Raw genomic sequence first — 22,386 nt, 5'->3', positions numbered from 1 at the left:
ACGTGCTTCCTCTGGGTGGTGTGGCAGTTGGACGCTTATCTTATCTTGCCTTAACCCCACTCTGGTTATTCTCAATCGCGTTGGCATCACCGACGAGCGTCGTGTCAACTGAAAAGTGCGAGTGATTGAATTTTTGCAGAAAATGTTCAGCACATATAAATTTGTACACTAAATGGAGAAAGCATCCGATGGAGCTACGTAGTTCATTGGTCTGAGTGGACGTCCTATGTGGGAAGGATCCAACGCTGAATGATTTGAATTGATTTCCCTACTAAATCATCTCACACTGTTAGGAAGTGATCTTTGTTTTATTGTCGCACAATGAAGCTTTCCTAAATTTTGACATGGGATGTTCTCCACCGTGTTTCGGTAGGACCACGCGCTGTCATTTATCCAGGTAATCACACGGTTTCTCCGTAGTGGTTTATGTACGTCTACATCGTTCTTTCGTGCATAAAAATCGAGATAGGTGTATCACTGGATCAAATGGCACAAAGCTGCATTCAGTTTTAAGTATATCGTAGTAGGATAATCATGAATTTCATTAACACCTCCAGCTTTGATGATGCGCTTTCTTTGTGTACGCACCAGGTTGCAAAAGTCAAGTATTCCAATGCTCTCAATTTCATTCCTTCTCATGAGTGCATGGAACATCTGCGAAACATCTTAAATGTTGCATTTTTGTTGACCGTTAGCTGTGATGCAGATGACAATGTCGTGTAGAACCTCACGTTCCAATCTTCATTCACGCAATCACATTCTTTTGATACCATTATTAGTATCCCAAACACACTCCGTACTGTCGTAATTTGGGGAATCCCTACGTACCGGACACGAAAACCTGACTCCATATACATAACGTGTGGAGGAAAACGATTCTTGTACGAGCTCTCTGGTCGCATGAAAGGATGTTGTTTGGCGCATGACTTGAATATAACCGGTGTTACTTGTTTTCCCTCTTTCCTGTTCCTAAATTCCAGCGAGGACAGTCGGTCCGACTTGGTTCGGAGTGATCGCCTAATCGATTTGCTAGGCTCTATCAACATCAGCTCTTGGAAGAAGGAGGCCTTGCGTGAAGTGAGTTTACATAGACCGTGAGATGAGATTGCCACCTTTGCGTCTTTTGATTGCCGATATTCCGTAAAGTGTCGCAGTCCGACTCTTCAGGTCTCTGTTAACAGCCACCGTCGGGGTTTATAACAGGTCCGTTCTTATTCTCTCCTTATATCTCAGACTTGGTGTCAGCTGTACCGCTTCTTGTCTTTTGCTGGTACTTGGTTTCCTAATCGATTCTACCAAGCTATTATGCCTCGCTGTTGTTTCCCCCCGGATGTCTGAACCCTGAAACTGCGTCCCATAGTTCTGCCTCAGAATCTCCAACTTTTTTGGACTGCAGTTATCACGCTCCCGTGGAAACCTATTTTTCTGTCCTCTTGTGTCCTTGATCAAGTACTGTATTTGCATGGAGATCTGAGTGCGAGTTTATCCTGTGTTGCTTAGTAAGAATGTGTTGGTTAAGGTGCCGATTGCATCCAGTGCACCCGATAAATAGTCGTCGGATCTTGGCGTTCCTAAGGGATATGCATGCCAACCAGGCTACATCCATCTAGAACTACATGCATTCTAACTGCTGCGAAACTCAGTTCGTTCATGTGTTTACCTTGTTTGTTCTTAATGTTTTGTTGCTGCTTTTCATATGCGCATCTTATCTTGTGCTAGTAACGCTTCTTCCTTTTTACAGGCATATGTGTCCAGTTTCGGAGAAAGTGACCTCAATGTCACTCAGTTTATGCAGCTTTTCCGAACACTTGATTTATCCTCGCCCCGATTCACGGTGAGAGCTTTTCTTTAATTTGATCTGTATCCTTTCAAGGTTCCCGCTAGTCATCGAAGTGGTGCCGCTACAGTAGGCATAGCTTTCTGTACAAGTAAAACAATTATTATATTTGTAACTTGCGTTTCACTTCGGCTGAGGGTTGACTTGCTTGGCTTCTTGCTTTGGCCTCACACAGCGATCGTTCATACAAAATAACTGTTGTTCAATCACTGCTTGTTGCTGAAAAATACCAGCTTGTTTGCTTGCGACTAGGATCACACAGATACAGAAAAAGAGCCAACGAAGTTTAGACAAACTCCAGTGCAGACAGTTAACAGAGCGGTTAACTACCGCCCGTAGCTTTTAGTTCCTGAAGGTACCCATTTAATGTGATTTGTGTGGAAGTCACAAATGCTTAAGCCGAACTATTTTGGACAGTCGTCAACCGAGGGCCTGATTGCTTATGGAAATCAGATCCGTTTAAGTACGCCGTTTTTCATCCATTGTCACCAGGACCTTTTGGTTTCTTTTTCCATCTGCTTCCAGAGGGATCGTCTTCCTCCGGTCAGTTCTCGTTTTGCGCAGTTTCTTCAGGCATGGCTTGTCTCCTACTCATTCTACAAGCTCAGTATTGCCGTCTCATTCCTGAATATAATCAACCTCGCGGTATGTTATCTTCAGTTCCACTACTTGTGGGCAGCGCCATTTGCAATACTTATAATCTTACCCTGTGTCGGTCACGAGTTTGGATAAAAAGATCAAAGTCGGTTGCATTATAACAGCCGGAGGAGACCGGCATTTTGCAGTGTGTCGTCGCTAGTGAGTGCGACACATAGCCTCTCAAGTTTCCTCTAATCTGTACACAAAATTTTCTTCGTTTTTTTACCGCTTCAATCTTCTCCTTAAGTTTCATTGCACCTAACCGTTCAAGATTTGTTGTTTCAAAAACGAGAGATTTAATCTTCCGTGAACAGAACTTCTGTTTCTTAAGAGCTACAATGATGTTGACATTTCTTTATCTGAGGTTGGAATATCAGATATGGTCGGTGACCTGGTTGCTGGGTGTTATTCGTTATGTATGGTCACAGGGATATACAAGCACTCAGCCTCATCGACTGCCAAAAGTGAGTTTTATTTATAAAACATTGGATGCAGGCTCTAAACTGTACGAATTTACTGTGTGGTTTGACTAGTGGAAACGCTGCAAATACCCGTCCGCCCCTGGAGGTGCCGACTATCGTCGTTTTGCATTAGTAAAGCTGTGTTGTTCAACCAAAATGTTACCGTCAGTTGTGATGATACTGAAAAGTAGTCAAGGTTTTATCATCTCATATGCGATCGAACTTGGTTAGCTTCATCAACACCCATCGGAAGTTTCCGATTCCTCTACATTCATCTGATGACAATCAACTAATACGAACGGTAGTTCTGATTCACACCACGTTTTTGTGTAAAACTTGGTGACAACAGTCAATCCAGATAAGCCTCAGATTGACGTTGTGAACTCATATTACCTGCGCATTTGCATCATCCAGCTCGGAGTTCACGAGCGACACCCAAAAACTAGTTTCCCTGCTTGACAGCCTTGGAGTTTGTTGGACTGACCCACTAATGACAACCCCAAGTAGCCTGCCCATCTGTCGCGACTTCCGAAATATTTCTGTCTCTTTATCAGTGGGTACTTTTTCCGATCTGTCAGTAGTTTGTTTAACACTTTGTGCTGACTGACTCTTCAATTCTCAGTTCAATACCCAAATGTAGCAATTCTAAGTCAGTTGTGTTCGCCGTCGACCAACTCGTGTCTCGAATGCGCTAAATTATTTCATGTTCTCAATAACTGGTGTGAATTCCTGGTTATTTCTCGGTTTCAAAACATGAGTAATGATGCTATCAGTTTCCTTTTGCTCTTTCTATTTTGGTTGATGCGTGACATTCTGTGTTTTTTTTAGATCGACATCTCTAGTCATCTCAAATCGCCTGGTGTTAGTGTTCAACTGAGGGTAAGCAGTCAGCATGCCTGTGTGTATCGTGAGGTTACAATAAACGTTCTTCTTTTCACAGGACATTTTAGCTTCACCTACAGCACCAATGCAATCTATTCTACACGTTTACCGCTTGCCTAAGTAGCATATTTGTCTGTTGCTATCCCCTTCGTCCGTTGGCTCTAAACTGTACGAATTTACTGTGTGGTTTGACTAGTGGAAACGCTGCAAATACCCGTCCGCCCCTGGAGGTGCCGACTATCGTCGTTTTGCATTAGTAAAGCTGTGTTGTTCAACCAAAATGTTACCGTCAGTTGTGATGATACTGAAAAGTAGTCAAGGTTTTATCATCTCATATGCGATCGAACTTGGTTAGCTTCATCAACACCCATCGGAAGTTTCCGATTCCTCTACATTCATCTGGTGACAATCAACTAATATGAACGGTAGTTCTGATTCACACCACGTTTTTGTGTAAAACTTGGTGACAACAGTCAATCCAGATAAGCCTCAGATTGACGTTGTGAACTCATATTACCTGCGCATTTGCATCATCCAGCTCGGAGTTCACGAGCGACACCCAAAAACTAGTTTCCCTGCTTGACAGCCTTGGAGTTTGTTGGACTGACCCACTAATGACAACCCCAAGTAGCCTGCCCATCTGTCGCGACTTCCGAAATATTTCTGTCTCTTTATCAGTGGGTACTTTTTCCGATCTGTCAGTAGTTTGTTTAACACTTTGTGCTGACTGACTCTTCAATTCTCAGTTCAATACCCAAATGTAGCAATTCTAAGTCAGTTGTGTTCGCCGTCGACCAACTCGTGTCTCGAATGCGCTAAATTATTTCATGTTCTCAATAACTGGTGTGAATTCCTGGTTATTTCTCGGTTTCAAAACATGAGTAATGATGCTATCAGTTTCCTTTTGCTCTTTCTATTTTGGTTGATGCGTGACATTCTGTGTTTTTTTTAGATCGACATCTCTAGTCATCTCAAATCGCCTGGTGTTAGTGTTCAACTGAGGGTAAGCAGTCAGCATGCCTGTGTGTATCGTGAGGTTACAATAAACGTTCTTCTTTTCACAGGACATTTTAGCTTCACCTACAGCACCAATGCAATCTATTCTACACGTTTACCGCTTGCCTAAGTAGCATATTTGTCTGTTGCTATCCCCTTCGTCCGTTGTCTTAGTGTGTGTATCAGTATCCAGATGAGTAGCTTCTACTCTAACATTTTTTTCAAGTCTGGTGTATGTTGTGAAACCATAACTGTTTTATAAAACAGACAGATAAGCACACCCTGGCTGTCTTAGTGTGTGTATCAGTATCCAGATGGGCAGCTTCTACTCTAACATTTTTTTGAAGTCTGGTGTATGTTGTGGAACCATAACTGTTCTATAAAACATACAGGTAAGCACACCCTGGAGAAAGGTTTGCTTAACGTGAGCCCATCCAAATCGCAGAGCGATCATGCGGTTGTTAGAGGGCAAATTCTCGATAGTCTAGTAAGAACCACTGGATACACAAAAAGGGGGATTAATGACCCAATGGTTATAAGACAGGCAAATTGCCACTTTGACGGACTATTTTTGCAGGTGGTAAGTTTAAAACCTCGACTGGGTTCTGCTTGCTGCACACACTTTTCTCCTTTTCTCTAGTACTTCCCAGTTGTTCTAAACGTAACACGCTACTATAAGGTGCTGGGTAAAATACCCGACATCCCACGGTCAGTTTCGCCCTTTTTAGGGCTCTTCAGGTAGGCACGGTCCGCCTGATTCCGCCAACCTGGTATTTTACATGAACCCAAATTGGACATGCTTTGACACTTGCTCTCATTCGCAAGCGAATTTGGTTTGGACAGGAGGCTGAACTGAATCCAGCTGAATCTCTCATTTATGATGGTATGCTTCAACTCAATGTGCTACACCAGCTTTACATTCTTATACCGTATAATTACCCTGGGCCACCCATCTTTTCTGAAAACCTCCGGAGAGCGAAATGCGCCCATATACCCATGTAGTGGTTTTGTTTGCTTTTGGTATTTTCGTTGTTTACTGTGCGATGTGGCTGAACTTCCTTCAAGATGGCTTCTCAATTAATGGAGCAACTCGTGTTTTCGGATGTAAATTACGAAGCCGGCAGACTCGTATTGGAACGTAAGATCCTCGTTTTGAAAAAGGCATTTAGGAATAACTTGGGCAGTGATTCGACTCTTAACTAATGAGCTATCTTGTGCTGAAGAACTTGTGTCACGTCCACCTTTCCTAGGTACATTTCTTAGCGCAGCGTAAATTGCATCTTGATTTTCAGATAACCAGTTGGTGCTTCGTCGCATTTTATCTGCTGGAACAAGTTGGTCTCATGTGGGCTTGTGGAGTGAAGCTATTCTTCTCCAAGCTGTCCAATGTGTTCAATCTGATTGTGGTCTTGTTTCTATTGGTGAGTTTACCCGTTTACCAACTTTTTGTTTCGAAGATGCTAATCGCTTTAATGTTATATGATTTCGATAATTCCATACATCCTCGCAACTTCCCGAGGTACACATGTGCATCATAGTTGCGTATTCGGATGGGGATGATCTCCAGATAGAGAGGACGACGTCGCCGGGCGATTCACATGAGGTTGTTATAAGTCTTCACGACTGTCGAGCTACCGTTCGGTTGAATACTATTCGAAAGCACAAACGATCATAGCCTGATCACCTCTGTGTGGATCGATTGCTCAAATTATTAAAATCTAGGTGATTTCTCCTCAGTGACTGAAAAAAACTAGAACGAATGTCCAGTTTACATCTGGACTCGATTAGAAGAAATGAGAACAATGGTGTTTTTCGGAACTGGTTTCGTTTGTCAGCTAACTTTTATCTCAAATGAGCTGATTCCTCTTGTTGTGTGTAAAGCGTGTGCAAGTGATCTATACACGTCTGGCCTATACCGTGCTTTTTGCAGACAGCGGACCACTTACGCAGTGAGTCTCATGTGAAGACAACGCATGGTCTGATACACCCCGTGAGAAAGTCAAAGAACCACAGTTGTTGCTTCTGCCGTAACCAACGCGCATAATGTGATCTTCAGGGCCCTTGCCTGGCCAACCGCTTTGCTCGTCGAACTCGAATACGGATTGCTACCTAGTCCTAACTTAAATCGACAGCTGTGTTTATAAATTACTCCATTTACTATTTTAATCTCCTATTGAATATCAACTCAGTCATGTGACCAGTGGATCCTCTATTGCGTGTTGTTTTCCTGATTTCCACAGATTGCTAAACTTGTCGAACTCGCTTTCCTGATTTATGCGAATGGGTAAGTTAACTTTGCAGGTTACTTGTTGAGTTACTTGCTTCACACAGAGTGTTCTTACATTATTGGGAGAACAGTCAGCTTTTCGGTACTACCATGTATTATCTATCTCCCATTGGGCAAACATAATCACCAAACTATTGAATACACAATGATCTCCCTAAATCCATGTAACTTGTGGTTATAATGTTGAACGAACTTGAACCTGTAGGCAGTTGTGATCGTAACCCACTGGCTGTTTCAGGTCGAATAGACAGCACTCTGATACTTCCGAGATTGCTTATCCGCAGTCGGCATCTGGTGCTGGGAGCCAAATGGGCTGTTTAGTGACAAGTTATTAGTCAAAACAAACGAGCACTTATTCTTCTGTCGTCAAAAGCATCTCGAAGTTGGTCGGCCATATATGGATAATAATGATTTCGTCCCACCTAGTCCTGAGAAACCGTTTTATTTTAGTTGTACGTGCTTCTGTTGGGAAATTCAATAAATCACATGCAGGTCAGCTCACTGACTATCCTACACACGACCAGCTCCATCGCTAGTTGCATTCCCTCTTCATTATTTCTGACTGTGACTTGTGATTTGACGTTTGGCAATTCGATATGTGTACATTGTTTGTCTGAACCAGACCTGACCCGTTTCCTTCAACTGACAGACTCAGTGCTCTCTACTAGGCTCTACCTAGTAAACTCGCTTCAGTGGACCACACAAAAGCTGGTGTGAAACCCATTAGGGTAATCAAATATCAATCACAAGATCCGATGATTGATAACCGAGTCTGTCATAGCAAGATGAATGAAAAAATTGTCACTACGATAAATACCCCCATTTTACGAAACTGCGCGTCCTATCGTTTATTACTCATAAGAAGCCAACAGTTCTTGCCGGCCTAACCCCTTAGTGGCTGCACCCGCCCACCGCATAATTCTTAGGACTAGTGCCAGCGAATAAAGTCCTATGGTATCATTACCTGCCATCAAGGAAACAGACCGAGAAATCAAGGTGACAACGCTCCATGTCTGGGCTGGAGGAATGCCCGTAAGGAGCTGTAATGATATTCTCAGGAAAACCAGCGGTACCCTCAGTTGCTAGGTTTTCTCAATACAGAGATTACCTATATTGGTATGTCGGATGAAGATTTTCTTGTGTAAATTATCCGTCTGCCATTATTTTTATCAACTGGCTAGTACTTCCTTTCACGGAGGATGTTCATTTCCTTAGCCATCTGTACATGCATAGCACCAGAATGTGTATTCTCTTTTATCCTCATATTTTAGGGAATCCCCTACCCACCTGGAGAATTTTCCCTTATGGGACATAGTCAACCTAACCAACATACTATTGCTCATGCGAGCCCTCCGCTTGGTAAACATGTTTGTATGGACCAGTTTGGTGACAAGTGTGCTCAAAGATCTACCGCGTAATCTGGCACCAGTGTTGGGAATCCTGCTATCTGTTTACTACGTTTACGCATTGCTTGGAATGAGTCTGTTTCATGGGGTAATTGTTTACAATGCGAATTCCAGCTCAACGTGAGTAACCTTATATTCGCCTCCTTTTCTTATGTAATACCTGTGCCTATGTGTTAAAGATAAGTCGTACTAGCGTCACCCGAAATTTGTCGACCTCGTGAATAACCTTGAAGTTGATCCATGTCCCGTATTTACTTTTCTCGCATTCTTTTTTGTTACGCAGAGAGAATCTCCAATGTGGAACCTACCAACAGCTGCAGTATTGGTCCATCAACTTTGACGACTTTGCTGTAAGTCGCCTATGGTGGTAGGTTAGCATTATTTCCACATATTACTTACTTTATAGCGACTATATAATGTTAAAAATGGGATAAACTGAAATAAAGTGAGGTCTTAATACACTTAAGGGTTATATAAAGGGCGGAACAGATGTGGCATCCAAGACGCACATCCGGTTGCTCAGATACCCATTGGATCACTTTAGCAAGTGGACTGTCTCTGAACAGTCTTCACAGTTTCTTTTAATCCTTCACAAGTTCGTTGAATGTCATTTTTACCGGCAAGTGTTGTAGACTAATCCAGGAAACCAACGGCTTATGTGTTCGACGAATTTCAACGGGACTGTGCGTAACAGCAGAACTAGGTATTCACCCACGGAAATGGATACCAGAGTGTTTTCACGAGACTTCATGCTGCGATTGATTGGTTAAAGGGACAGTTGATTTCCTTGACTAGTGAATCACCCTGCGGATACTGATTATTTACACTATGAATAAACGTCTTCCGGAACTGTTAACCATCAAATTAGGTTACTCGGAGCGAATATACGTTTCTCCGTATGACGAAGCAGCCGCACGATTCTGTATAATTCCTCCCGTTAATGTCAAAGTCGGTTTTCTTTGGACGCCATTTTCAACTGCTTGCAACATTTACAGGATGAGCGCAACTGCGATTGGCCCACCTTATCTCTATTCTGTTTGTTTAGTGACTAAGGGCGAGAGGGCTCAAGTGGTTAGAGCGCGAATTTACTGACCATAATGTCCGTAGTTCGAACCCAACCTCTAGCTCTCAACTTCCCTGTCTAGGCTTGGGCGACCTGGCAGTATCCCAGCACTCGTGCTTCCTTCGGGTGGCATGGCAGCTAGTTGCCGGGTGTTCCAGCTGAACGATTTATGTCATTTTTGTTTAGTGACCTTTTTTTAAACCTTTTTAACCCAAGGTCTCATACGACTGCCGCGGTTTTTCTTTCATTCGATTCATTCAGGCTAGCATCGTACTGCTCTGGGACTTGATGGTTGTAAACAACTGGCACGTCATTGTAACCGCATATCAACAAACTCTGAACAAGTGAGCCGTTTTTCTTCATTCCCGGTCCGTGTTACCAGAGTAATGTCTTCACACAGTGATCCGCTGTAAGCGTCGTCAAAAATTGTAAAAACTTGATGCAACGTTTGCATCGTTTATTTTGCATGGTTCAAGCAAATGGTATGTTACACAAAGATTTCATCTTAATTTTTCAGATTTTAGCAGTAAAAGTGGGTAGTGGTTTCCAGAATCAGTGGTTAAAGGGTAAATTTATTGACCGAAAGGTACTTGGCTCGAACCTAACCTCTGCGTCTCGCTGCCCCTGTTCGAGCTTCGGTAACCCTGCAGTATCTCCGCCCTCGTGCTTCCTTCGGGTAGCACGGCACCGAAAGTGTTAAAGCTGAACGAGTGTTTGTTATGTTTGGTACGACATACATCAACAGTAAAGTCGATCATATGCTAGGCGGATAACCAGTGTCTAAGCCGAATGGTGTTGCTACCCTAAAGTTCCCAAAGCTATGCCACATTATTAGGTAGGACTCTGAATGGGGTCGGGTACAACGTTACCGAATTTTTACTTAAATTTCAGAAAGACCTTGTGAAAAACAGTACCATATGGAGATCAGCTGGAAAGGGTACTCTTATGTGTATAAACATCGAGCAGAAGCCAAGGTTCGTTAATCTGTAATTGTCAGGTCCATTGTGGGGATCAGTAACTACTCAGACAGAACAGTACAAGTACTGTGTAGTGGTTAAATTGTTTGAATATGTTATCAGCTGATTTGACCAACACTCAAATTTATAACTAAATTCACCAACAATGCAACCCAGCCGCAGGGTAACAGCCATAAACCCAAGAGCCGTGTGGCCGATTTTTCGCACCCAATAAGCTCTGAAGAGCTTTCATGACCAAGCTTTCCGAAACTCAACCATGCCTCCACTGCAATCGCGAATGCTCTTTGGAAAATACCAGCCGTGATAAAATCATATTCTGCCTGCGCCTGACATATCAACTGGAGCAGTGGCGCTACGAGGTTTTCATGAAAACAAGTAAACGACCGCGTAGTGGATGGCACAGACTTCCATTCCCGATTAGTTGACAATGTATCCGACGAGAGTAGGCATTCGGTGCAAGCACATCCCTTGTGAACTGAAAAAGAAACAGGACTGAAAGGTACATAGGCATTTCGGCCCCGAATGCATCCACTGCGGGACTTTCCGAACCTAGGCGCGCTCATTGTGTAATGTTTACTTGTACCCCATTTGTCTCTATTACGTAGTTCAAAGATTTTCGTTCAGAGAGCGTATCGGTGTTCATGCTCTGTTATGCCGGATGAATAGAAGCGGGTTTTCTCGAAAAATTGTGAACAATTGAGTTTTCAGATTTTTCTGGAACGACGCGTTCTCGATAGGTTCCAAGATTTCCCCTGTTAGTTTAAATCCATGGCTCCTTAAAATGCGACCTTCCTGGCACGTATGTGATTGCCTCAAACCTTGTTCTACAGCATTAAAAGCCTGTCACCAGCTAAACAACGTGAACACGTATTCTCTGCAAAAAAGTCGGTTCCTAGCCAAATGAGCCATCATCAGCATCATCGACAGTATGACATCAGTGTTCAACACCGATGCTTCACTGCCGGCTAAAGACGCAGCAGCCAAAGGCTCTAGCAGGCATGTGCTGGTACCTTTTGTGAGTGCGCGTTCCTGAAGGAGAGCAATTGTACACCGCACAGTTGGAAGCAGCTGTCCGTGCTGGAGAAGAGGGAAATTCTGTTGCTTTCTTATACACGTAGTTCGACAGACAAAAAAACTGTTTTTTTAGCCCAGAAATCAGGCTTCCGCGTCCTGCTAAATGTGCATGAACTCCCACACTTAATCTTACCTCAGTTAGGTCGCACATCTGTTTCGGGCTCTATTCCTATTCTAGTCAAGACATCCTGGGCCTGATGACGCACTATTTTATACATCTGACCGAGTCAACATAGCTAGTCCATTTATATAAACCCATTTCATTCGTTACCGAAAGTCATTCCTTTGGGTTTCATGGCAAACGAAAGGGTGCCACCACTGACCGATTTTATTTGATTTGGAAATCCACTTGTCACTACCTCAGTGTTGCTTTTTCTCCTTTGATAGCTGGGTTCACCTTTATATGATCAGCTGGTGGCTCATCGCTCCCGTTGGACTCCTAAGTTTGGTTACGGCATTTGTGATTGAGGTGAGTTGGACGCGTTATTTTCCTAATCAATACACACTCGTTTCTCCATTTGCGGACGCGCAGACATCCAAGCGACCAGGGCGTTTCTGATCCTAAACTGTTGGCTATTTTCTATTCCACTTGGAACACGAAAGAAGGATTGTCAAACTGTTGGTCCCGGAGTTCCTCAGTGAAACCTTCGTAATTTTTTTCTCCATCTGAGGATGGTCACCTCATACTTCGTAACTGCCTGCCAAATATGGCTTAGAAAGTACATCAAACTTTTCATCACAACTGAGTGCGGCGAGCATTGGGTGAAGCAGCCCATTGCCACATAGCGTGGGTTTTTGGTGCGCTATGGGAGACACAATAGACGCAACGAACCAGCGTAAGGATGATTTTTTCACCCTGCCATCCGGCTTGTCTGCAAACCGGTCTTTGAATGCCTGTTCTCACCCTACTTTCTGGTCGTTGGCTTGTTCGCTGAGCTGGGCAATTTGGTTGCAAACGTTTCAACACCAATCGAGGTGACATCATCAGTGCGTAGTTGTGCGTAGCGCACCTGAGCTACCGACATTCTCCTCTATAGAAAACCGTACTTTCTCCCTAATTGTTAGAGAACCTGCAGTGGTGAGTGTGTCGACCATCGAGTACGTTGATTTGCCCACCGCGATCCACTGCGGTGAGCCGTCATGCACGGGCTCGTGAAATCGGATGCGAAGAGTGCTCTGATCTGAGTGCATTTAAACGTACATACAGCTTATTGTAAGATGTCCACCAGATGGATCAGCCATCTGGAAATACCGGTACATTTCGTGCTCCGACGAAGGGAGGCACATCAGCAGTTCAGTTTCCTAGATAATTCCAAAAGGCTGGTCGCACAACAGTGAACGATGAAAACAGCCGTCTGTAAAAAGCGTTTTCCAAATTCGTCAGGGATCGAAGAAGTGGAACGCAAATACTGATTTCTTGGCAAAAACAGCTTTGCGAATGGGGTTCATTTGACTTCCGCCCAAGCTTAGCAGGGGCGGGATGGCCCAAGTGGTTAAAGCGCGAATTTACTGACCGGCATATCCGTGGCTCGAACCCGACCTCTGCCTCTCGAATTCCCCTGTCTGGGCTTGGGCGACCTAGCAGTATCCCAGCCCTCGTGTCTCATTAGCGTGACACGGCAGCTAGGCACCGAAAAGGTGCTACATGTGAGCTTTCTTCAGCAGTCTGAGCGCCTGAATAAAAATAGACACGTGATCTGTTTGAGTTGACCATATAGATATACTTTCTCATGTGGGGTCTAAGTGCTGAATACTGTCATGGTTCAATACATGTAAGTTGTTAAGGGGTTATGAGACATTCACAGCCCGACTAATTCATCGAATGAGTTTTCAAGTAAAGCAACCATTGGTGATGTTTACCAATATCTACGTTACCTTACCATGTTTCTCCATGAAGTTGCCAGTTTCAACAGGTCGGCACTTAATTGGTTCCAGGCGATCAGGTGTTTGGGGGCAATAATTTATGTGGCACTTCATTTTACGGAACGCCCGGTGATACATGTTGAAAGAGGCCGATTGTCTGAAAACTAGTCATGTCTAATAATCCTTGCTTTTTGCGCAACAGATGTAATGAATACGGGGTAAATTGCATAAAAAACCTCCCGGTAATCTCGCATTTCTGTTCCTTAAGAGGGTTACTCGGTTCGACTAGACTGATATCTCTCTTGCATTTATTACATTCCAGAGTTTTTTGCATCGTCGTGACTTGTATTTCAAAGCTCTCGCGTTGGCCAGTCGCCCGAAGGAGGTGGTCCATGTTAGTGGTAATCATACACCGGACCTTACAGTCGGTCCTTCTAACGGTCCATCTGTTAACCACTCAAGAACAGCTCGCTCGTACTCGCACCACACAGAGACGTTTTCGGAGCCCATCGTTTATGATACGACACCAGTCACCGTGTTGCAACCGGAGCGATATGAAGAGCAGGTTTCCACAATCAGCACTTCATCACTGGACGATCTCTTTCGGTAAGTGTTGTTGAACTGTTCTTCGTTGTAGTCCCAATAACACCACAGTGCTGCTGGAATTCCTGTCTAATCTCACGGGCCAAAAATCGCGCTGTCATTTCCAAGAGCATTGTGCATAATGGCTCATGTAGTTGGTGGTCCATGTTTGTTCATTGCACATAATTGGGAAATGGTCAGAATAGATAAATCGGGTAGTTCACATTTCGATGCGTTCTGGTGAAAAGCTTCTAAAGAAAGGACGTAAGCTTATGCTTTTAGGTTGCTCAAGCCTAAACAGGAGTAATGGAAAAGTTTGAGTGTTGATTCAAACCACAGACGTCCTGGTTACCAGCTAACTCCTTAATAACTCAAAGAGGTTTGGTAAACGATTGGTTCTAAACATTTTCCAATTGATTAATAACTCATGAGTGATTTCGAAACCGTATACCTTCATGGAGGACGACTGAGCAGATTGCTCAGAAAAAGACAGATATTGCAGAGAAGAGTTCCGTAGCCTATAGTTGGTACTCTCATCAGACCAGCAGATGTCAGTCTCTAAATAGTGGACGAAGACCCCTTAGGATATAAAGCCGAAAGAGCTAACGTACATGAATCTGGCGTCGGCCAGCGTTTTCCCGTTAACATGGTTCAGGACGATGGTAAGACTGTCGCATAGTACAGGTTTATGACAGTGTGTACCGTAACTCCCAGTTTGAGCACTGAATGCAAACGATTTTGTTGCTTCACTATAACTGCCTTCTGTGGATCCTGTAGGTTCGCGCCCTTTTTCAGAATCCTACCATTTAATTCTCCGTTTTTTCGGGTATCCTCTCAACAGCGCCGCCCTTCAGGAGCCGTCTGAGGAGGAACTCTTATTACAATTGAACCAGCATAAACAGCTTCGGCGACAACGTCGTGCAGCTGAATTCGCCAACACGGTTAACCAAGAGAGCACTAACTGATCACCTCAGGACACAATGCATCTCGCAATAGCTTGCCACCATTGTTCAGAAAGATCCTATCAATTGCCTTCATTTTTTACCACCATATCCAATTAAATTATTCTATTCTCACCTGTTGGTGTACTGTTTTCTAATTTTGAGCATTTTCTACACCCACATGGCTGGTGTTATATCAAACTATCATAACCGATGGGTTTTGGCTTGTGACAGTCCACTGACCACTAAAATTGGCTGCTCATCAGTCCTGACGCAAGACCTGATGCTAATGTCAGAAAGTCCGTCGGAGTCTAACTCCGACTGAAAATTCTTCGACAGAACACGAGAAATTTAACACTCAGTCAGTGGTTGGGCTCTCCAGAATTTCACCATGTGAGGAGCATCGCATGGTCCGTGTCCATGTCTGGATCTTTCACGCCCACATTAATCCCTACAGATTGTGCGCATCTTTTACAATTTCCTAGTGCAAAGAACTGCTGCTGAGAACCTTTACAATAACAACCGGAGCGCTGTACTTATGTACATTTAAAGCCAACCCGCACTTGACTAAAACACACAAAAAACAATACAACATACAGCAAAGGGCAGTCTCGGTTTTAATGGAACACACTACCATCCATAACGTTGCTGAAAACTCCGACAGTCCAGGACCGGTTTTAATCGTCCTGGGCTAATCAGGTGGGCGCAGTTTTCGAGTTTCCGTCAAACTTCAACACCACACTGCATGCAGCTGGCGAAATAAGTTGGTATTAATGGCAGGACCAGCTAAGCAATCGTTTTCTTCCAACAAAATATTATTTCATATCGCGATCGTCCTGGCACACCCAGCTGAAGAATAGAATAAACGAGATCCAGCCAGCTTTCTGTTGAATCTCCCTTTTAATATCAGCCTAGTTTGCAGCTTCGGTCGCTTGTGTTAAGTTGTATTTGCAAGTATCAAGTTACTGTGCGAACAATAAGGCGTGCTTCTAAAGCAGAACTTGTCGCACAGTGACCACACAACTAACATTTGCAATGAATGCCGGTTTCCAATGTCCTGTTTTTGTTTTGTTTGGTGAGCTCAACTATTCCTTTAGGCAGAACATTTTAACTGAGACCTGGTCACAATTTGCCCATTGCACAACCTGAAGCACTCATTTAATCGACCGGTAGTCGGTAGCCTGTCGCACTACTGTTACCGTAGCTTCTATTCGTATGCACAGTGCAGCAACTGACCTGGCAATTTACAGCTATCATCGTTTTTTTGCATCACAGCAACACCCAAAAAGCGATGGCGACCTACGGCATGCTCTGATTGGCCAGTATATCAGCTAATTAGAACTTAGCGCGACCCTGTGGAAAATTACGCGATAACTTCATAAATACATTTGCACAAAAGGTTACCTCAAGCCAGCGCACTATTTGATACAACGCAGTTGGCGGAACATGAAGCCAAGGACCGACAGAGTGGTTGCCATGCCGTCCGCAATGCACAAAGTCCTCATCGCATCATTAAAAGAGGGTAGCTGAACCTGACCAGCTTTACTGGAAAAATTTCTCGCGCACCCTCAACTACAAAACGGAGCCAACAAGTACGAAATTCTGGCGCACTTAAAACATTTTGGAATGAAAGTTCAGTATATTTGTGTTTTTCATCGTGCAATCAACCGGTAACGTGATTGAATTTAGTTATTTAGGACAAGGTGTTTTTTTTGTTTTTCGTTTGTTTTTTGTTTGCAAATGCAGGCCTCATGTAGTTGTTTTTCTACAACAGTTACCGATATCGAAAATTCAGTTCCATATAAATACGCTGTTGGTGTTGAACCTCAGGAATGTATGTAATCTGCTCCCAAAGGGCATCCCATACTTGAGACTCTTCAGGACCTGGAGTACTTGGGTCAGTCATGGAAACAATGCACCTGCTTCTACTGAAATAGCCATGGTAACAAAGAAATGGATGTGATAAATTTGATGTGGGAGTAGCAGGCACCAAATCCAGTCGAGAGTGACTGTACTGACCCAGCAACACTGCCGTAGGAACGGTTTACGAAAAACACATTGTCAAAACGAACAGCATATAAGTATGGTACAAAATTAGCGACAAAATCAGATAGACTGTTATCACCTTTTATGTTTTACAGCCAGTTTCTCCGCTACATGTAGTCCACCAACAGCCACAGCAGTTTTTGGTAACGTCATTCTGGATTGACTGGGACGTGGGCCCTCCCAGTAACATTCAGCCTCATTGACTAACTGCATCAGCAGGACTTTCGCTGCAGCTGGTCGTATGCCAATGCGCATCTGACCCAACGCCCAAGTATCGATAACCTGGAGCATCGGATAAAGCAGGTAGTTTGTAAGTATATCCCGAAGACGAGGACCAATAGCTGGTCTATGGAGAAGTTCGGTGTTTTGAGTGCTTATTGGTTTATCGCCCATTTTCACTCGCTGGCAGACAGCCGACCGGCATGAAGCCATTCGGGATATGATACACTCCAACGGAGTCTTGATGGCACGAGATAGTTCTGGGCGAACTGTTGGATCGGTTGCATTTAATGCACTGTACGGGCGGCTGATGGCTACCAGGCAAGAGCACATGGCTTCCTCCAACTGGTCTGAAGGGTTTCTTTGGCCTGAGGGATCAAACAGTAGCAGAAAAAAGAGTAAGAAAGTGTGGAACATACTGCTGTTGCATACAAAGTCGTGCTATGTAAACTACGGATATACATTGTACCTGAATTTCATTCCATAAAGGTGTTTTTGTTGAGCTTAACTTGGTGAATTCACGAGTTTAGTAGAGAGCCAAAGCGGTATTCAACGTAACGCGACACTCCATTTCAAAACGGATTTTTTTGGTCTTAGGGTATGGTACATGTATGTGTATGCATCTGGTCGTCTGTGTTGGAAAATCAAGGCACGCCTTGAAGATCTTTGAAGCGAACACTATGACAAGTGGTACACGAATCCGACGTGTATAAATTATCGAGTACATAGGGAAAGCGTGCTTAACACGCGTCAAACAGTGCTCAACGGGGTGCCGTATTTTTTACTTCTGTTCTTCTGTTCTTCGGACACCACACTTTCAGACAAAACAAGATTTTGCGGTTTTATGTGTACCATGCCATTTGTAATTCTTCTCGGTGATTTCTTAATACCCACATTTGACCAGGAACGTTTTGCATTTTTATTCCCGTTTGTTTGTTGGCGAGATGTCTCAGTGGTCAGAGCGCGAATTTACTGACCGGAACGTTCGTGGTTCAAACCCGACCTCTGCATTTCGAATTCCTCTGTCTAGGCTTGAAAAACCTGATAGTATCCCAGCCCTCGTGCTTCCATCTAGGCACTGAAAGGGTGCTACAGCTGAAAGATTTCATCTCTAAGCTATCTTCATCACCCACAGCACAACACCAGCTGTCGTACAACCATAATTCACTTGAAGGCCTTATTGTGAAGACAAGAGTAAAAAAATAGGGAAGGGACTTGGTGCTAGTTTACCACAATCATTCCGAAGTTCGTACATCTCTATACACTCATTCAGACAACAAGAACGCCATGGACATATGATGATTAGGTATGCGTAATACGTAACCAAACCAATGCAGATTCTGGTGCTAGACGCACTCTCCGATTCTCAGGTGAAGGCAATGACCTTTCCAGGAATGAGTGAAAACAAAATTTAGAAAGCGGCAACCTCAAATGAAGATGCTTTTAACTGAGGCTGCTTTCATCGGAAAAGACCACTTTAAAGAAAGAACCGTACCTAAGGGTTCACACCGTACAAAGGTCCCACATCGTGGACATGCAACTAAAGGTACCGAATGAAAGTGCCACTCAAAAGTAACGTTTCTGAGCCTTCGTCTGTGTGTCTCTCTGTTCACACTTGCTTAGCTACAATCTATTCCGTTGTGAGTAGGTTTTCAAAATAACTAAGTATTTCTTACTCCAGGTAAACGCTGTCCTCAGAAAATTATCTCGCTTTCAGAAAAACGAAGTCTCTGAATTCCCCAACACAAATGGCACTACTTTACAGAAGACTGAGCAGCAACAAAAATCATGTACATGTCGTTCAAGCAGGGAGGTCGGTGGCAATTCACTTTCTTTACCGATTCATTATCTAAATGTTCCTATTGAGCGTAACCACTCATCATTATTCAGCCCCTACTCGTTTATTCGCCTATACAGAACACGTAAAAACATGTGTAGCCAAGCAGTGTATGAATATCGTTCGCAACGATCGGGATCTCACTCCAGTCATTCTGACAAATTCAAAAACTGGAACATGTTCTGTTCATCAACCGCGGGCCTAACAAGCTCCTGATGGCTTGCTTTGCTTGCCTGGGAACCGTGTAGTGCTGGTAGCTGTGACAATCACAATGACCTTTTGTTACTACCCGCTGATATTTCGGAATTCAATCGAAATATAATTCCAAAGTAGTCCATGTTCGGCGCTTAAGATGGATTGACCAGTACATATTATCGCTCAGTACTAACCAACCCTCGTGCCTTTTGTAACAGAAACGACAGATCACAGAAACGACATGGCCGTAGCAACAGCCGTGAAAAACACCGAGGATGGGTTTGGTTCCGTTATGTAGGGAGGTAAACAGTTGCGAATAGCCTGTACTTATCCATAGTAAGCGTGAACAACAAAACATGTTTACAAGACACGAAATCCCTTCTTTATGGACCACCAAAGTATCGCGTGGTGTTAAGAAAAGGGATGTCTGAAAATAAAACTCACAACAAGCAATATGATGACTAAAAGCTATCCAGTATTCATCAAAATTGTCCGGCATATTCGCCACTGACTGAGTTGGCAGGAAATGATATCCATGGCTTCAATGAGTTGTCAATATGCCAAAATAAAGGAGTAGCCTTGAAGATAATTACATTAAATCAGCTTCAAGAACTCGCTACAAATTTTCATTCCACGCCCAGCGAACCCAAATAATGTCTGATAAACGATAAAAATGATGAAAGTGAAACAATGAACGAACCTTCCTCTAGTCGATCAATGACAGCGATGACTACGTCGGTAATGAGCTGCAGGTACCAGTGAGGTGATGCCAAAATCTGGGAGCGGAAGAGGGCTTGATAGGCCGTGATGAACCGAGACAAACAAGCAACAGCCCGAACGAAACCAGACTGAGACAAACACTGTAATGGAAAAGCAAATAAGAGCGTTCCAGTGAGTTGATGAGATCTGTATGGGGTAAGACGTAGTGCTGCGAAACGTGCAGAGAGTGAGAGTTAATCGACGACAGCTAGCTTAGAGCAAAAGCTGTGGAGATACTAACAGGTGACTAGTCCCCCCTACCAGGACCACTGGGAAGTCATTCAGCTATGATCTGTCCAAATTGCATTATTCCACTGGAATGTACATCACTGACATCCATTACAATCTGAAAGAATGCCAAATGACACCTCTACGGGGATACTGAATATCGACCCGCAAGAAACTGAATATTCTAACGCACTAACCCTCTAGACTCCTATGTGTCCACAAAATTAAACAGTACATGCGAGATGAAGGCTTACCTCTTTACCAAAGCAAATCTCTTATAATTATGGGATGTAAAGTTGTTAAACCTAAACATTCACTACTCCGAATGAATCGGGTGGGAAGTAATTATTGATGATACTCCGAATGAATCGGGTGGGAAGTAATACATGTATTGATGATCTCTCTGTAGTTTCCACAAGTGAAGAAAAAGATTGCCAGTTGCGTTTTGATAACGTCAATGTAATGGCAAGTGGAACTACGAGACAAGTGAGGGAATTCCTGGAGGCGTGGCATTTCATGGCAAATGCAGTTAATCACCTAACTATACTGGACCTAATCTAAGTATCCATGTGAGCAAAGAAGCGCCAACTCAGTGGAACAGGCCGAAAGAATCCCACCGATATATAAGGGGACCACATGTCAGGATTAGTCACGGGACCAAAGGGATCGAGGTTATCAGGTACAAATCTGAAAACAGCTCAAAAACCATCTAGGCGTCGGCAAGTCAGAAGTCGCGCCAACCAAAAGGATCGACCGTCAAACGACCACTCACAATTGGAGGCTAGCTCCTAGTCAACAGATCGTATATGAACATAGACGCCACACACCGACGCGCCACCAAACATCGACCCACCGCTAGCCCGAAACCCCTAGATTGGTGACGAAACTGTTATAACTTGCTGGACGGTAATGCAACTCTGTGTCGATCCCTTGGCTTCCTGCTCCGCCCACTATGGTATAGCAAAAGGCACGGTAGCTGTACACAGCCCTTTATGGAGACAAAGGAAAATCAGTACAACTGTTTATATATAGGGTAGTCACAGAGTGTTCCACAAGGTCGTGCCAGAATGTCCGTGAGGGGGCGAGAACCGTCGAGTCAAGGTGCTTGACTCGGATTGGCTGGCATTCTGACCAATCAGGGCATGCCTACGTCTGGCCCGTGTCCTGCACGTGACACATGCATCCAACTGATGTGATGTTCGGTCATTAGGGACGGCTGGCCCCCGAACACCCTACCAAGCTTGTTCACGACGAACGTATGATCCTGTAACCCAAAACCACCCTGGGATGACCAAACCTTTCTCTTCGTATGCATGTTAGCCAAAAACGGAGATATTGTTGGTTCCATTGTCAGGTCTCATTCGTGGTGGAAACAACTCAATCAAAAAGCGATGAAGCCTTAGGCTTATTCTAGGGTCTTCAACGTCCTCATCTACAGAGAATTGCGTCCGCTGTTACAGTTTTGTGTCTGCCTGTAGTAAGTGCTTTTCTACCTCGAGAGCGTTGGTCTAGTTGATATCAAAACCAGCAAAAAATTTCATCCAGTTCGAACGAGCTATTTTTCAGCAAAATCGTACCAAATCTGAATGAACGTGGATCACCTGCCGGTTGGTGGTTTTAGGATACCTACTGGGAATCTGACCAGTTCGTTTTCATGTGGTGATGAACCTGTGTTATCTACTGTTGGTCTTAGAGAGATGACTATCATGGGGATTTTAGGCATTTATAGATCTTCGCTGTGGCGGTGCAATATTTGGAGATCCGAAGGGTAACCAATGGACAACCACAATCGTGAGCTGATCATTTGTGGTCAGTCGCATTCGACTTTCTGTGATTGATGGAACTTTTTCATTTTCATGTATGGTTCCTTATCCGTATCTGCAGCCGGACAGATGTCTCACGATACTCTTTCAAACACCCTTTGAAGCCCAGGCTCATTTTGCCGCGATTGTCAAAACGAGGATATCCTTCGCTCATTAGCTTTGTTGTTGTAGAAAGCTCACAGCTCTAACTTGTATATTAGACTGTTTCGGTCTTTTTCTAATCCGACAACCGAAGATAGAAACCACAGCTGCTCTTGCATTGAGAACGAAA

The 22,386-nt window shown here is 43.8% G+C and overlaps 2 protein-coding genes across 2 annotated transcripts in view; one reads left to right on the top strand and one right to left on the bottom strand.

The window, feature by feature from the left end:
- The window catches only part of T265_04939 (hypothetical protein), a gene marked incomplete at both ends in the record, with an annotated part of 37,276 nt that extends 22,083 nt beyond the window's left edge, over positions 1 to 15,193 (top strand). Inside the window, 12 exons of the mRNA XM_009169807.1 lie at positions 981 to 1,077; positions 1,742 to 1,834; positions 2,363 to 2,482; positions 4,772 to 4,822; positions 6,066 to 6,236; positions 7,056 to 7,099; positions 8,374 to 8,628; positions 8,792 to 8,858; positions 9,833 to 9,915; positions 12,010 to 12,091; positions 13,808 to 14,091; positions 14,909 to 15,193. Coding sequence (XP_009168071.1) covers positions 981 to 1,077; positions 1,742 to 1,834; positions 2,363 to 2,482; positions 4,772 to 4,822; positions 6,066 to 6,236; positions 7,056 to 7,099; positions 8,374 to 8,628; positions 8,792 to 8,858; positions 9,833 to 9,915; positions 12,010 to 12,091; positions 13,808 to 14,091; positions 14,909 to 15,032 — 1,471 coding nt within the window. The remainder of the gene's footprint in view (positions 1 to 980; positions 1,078 to 1,741; positions 1,835 to 2,362; positions 2,483 to 4,771; positions 4,823 to 6,065; positions 6,237 to 7,055; positions 7,100 to 8,373; positions 8,629 to 8,791; positions 8,859 to 9,832; positions 9,916 to 12,009; positions 12,092 to 13,807; positions 14,092 to 14,908) is intronic.
- Positions 15,194 to 17,129: 1,936 nt separating this feature from the next.
- The window catches only part of T265_04938 (hypothetical protein), a gene marked incomplete at both ends in the record, with an annotated part of 8,927 nt that continues 3,670 nt past the window's right edge, over positions 17,130 to 22,386 (bottom strand). Inside the window, 2 exons of the mRNA XM_009169806.1 lie at positions 17,130 to 17,641; positions 20,006 to 20,165. Coding sequence (XP_009168070.1) covers positions 17,130 to 17,641; positions 20,006 to 20,165 — 672 coding nt within the window. The remainder of the gene's footprint in view (positions 17,642 to 20,005; positions 20,166 to 22,386) is intronic.

The sequence above is a fragment of the Opisthorchis viverrini genome (assembly GCF_000715545.1).
Source record: "Opisthorchis viverrini unplaced genomic scaffold opera_v5_90, whole genome shotgun sequence".
Classification (NCBI taxonomy): domain Eukaryota; kingdom Metazoa; phylum Platyhelminthes; class Trematoda; order Opisthorchiida; family Opisthorchiidae; genus Opisthorchis; species Opisthorchis viverrini.
This window is presented reverse-complemented; position numbering and strand designations above follow the sequence as displayed.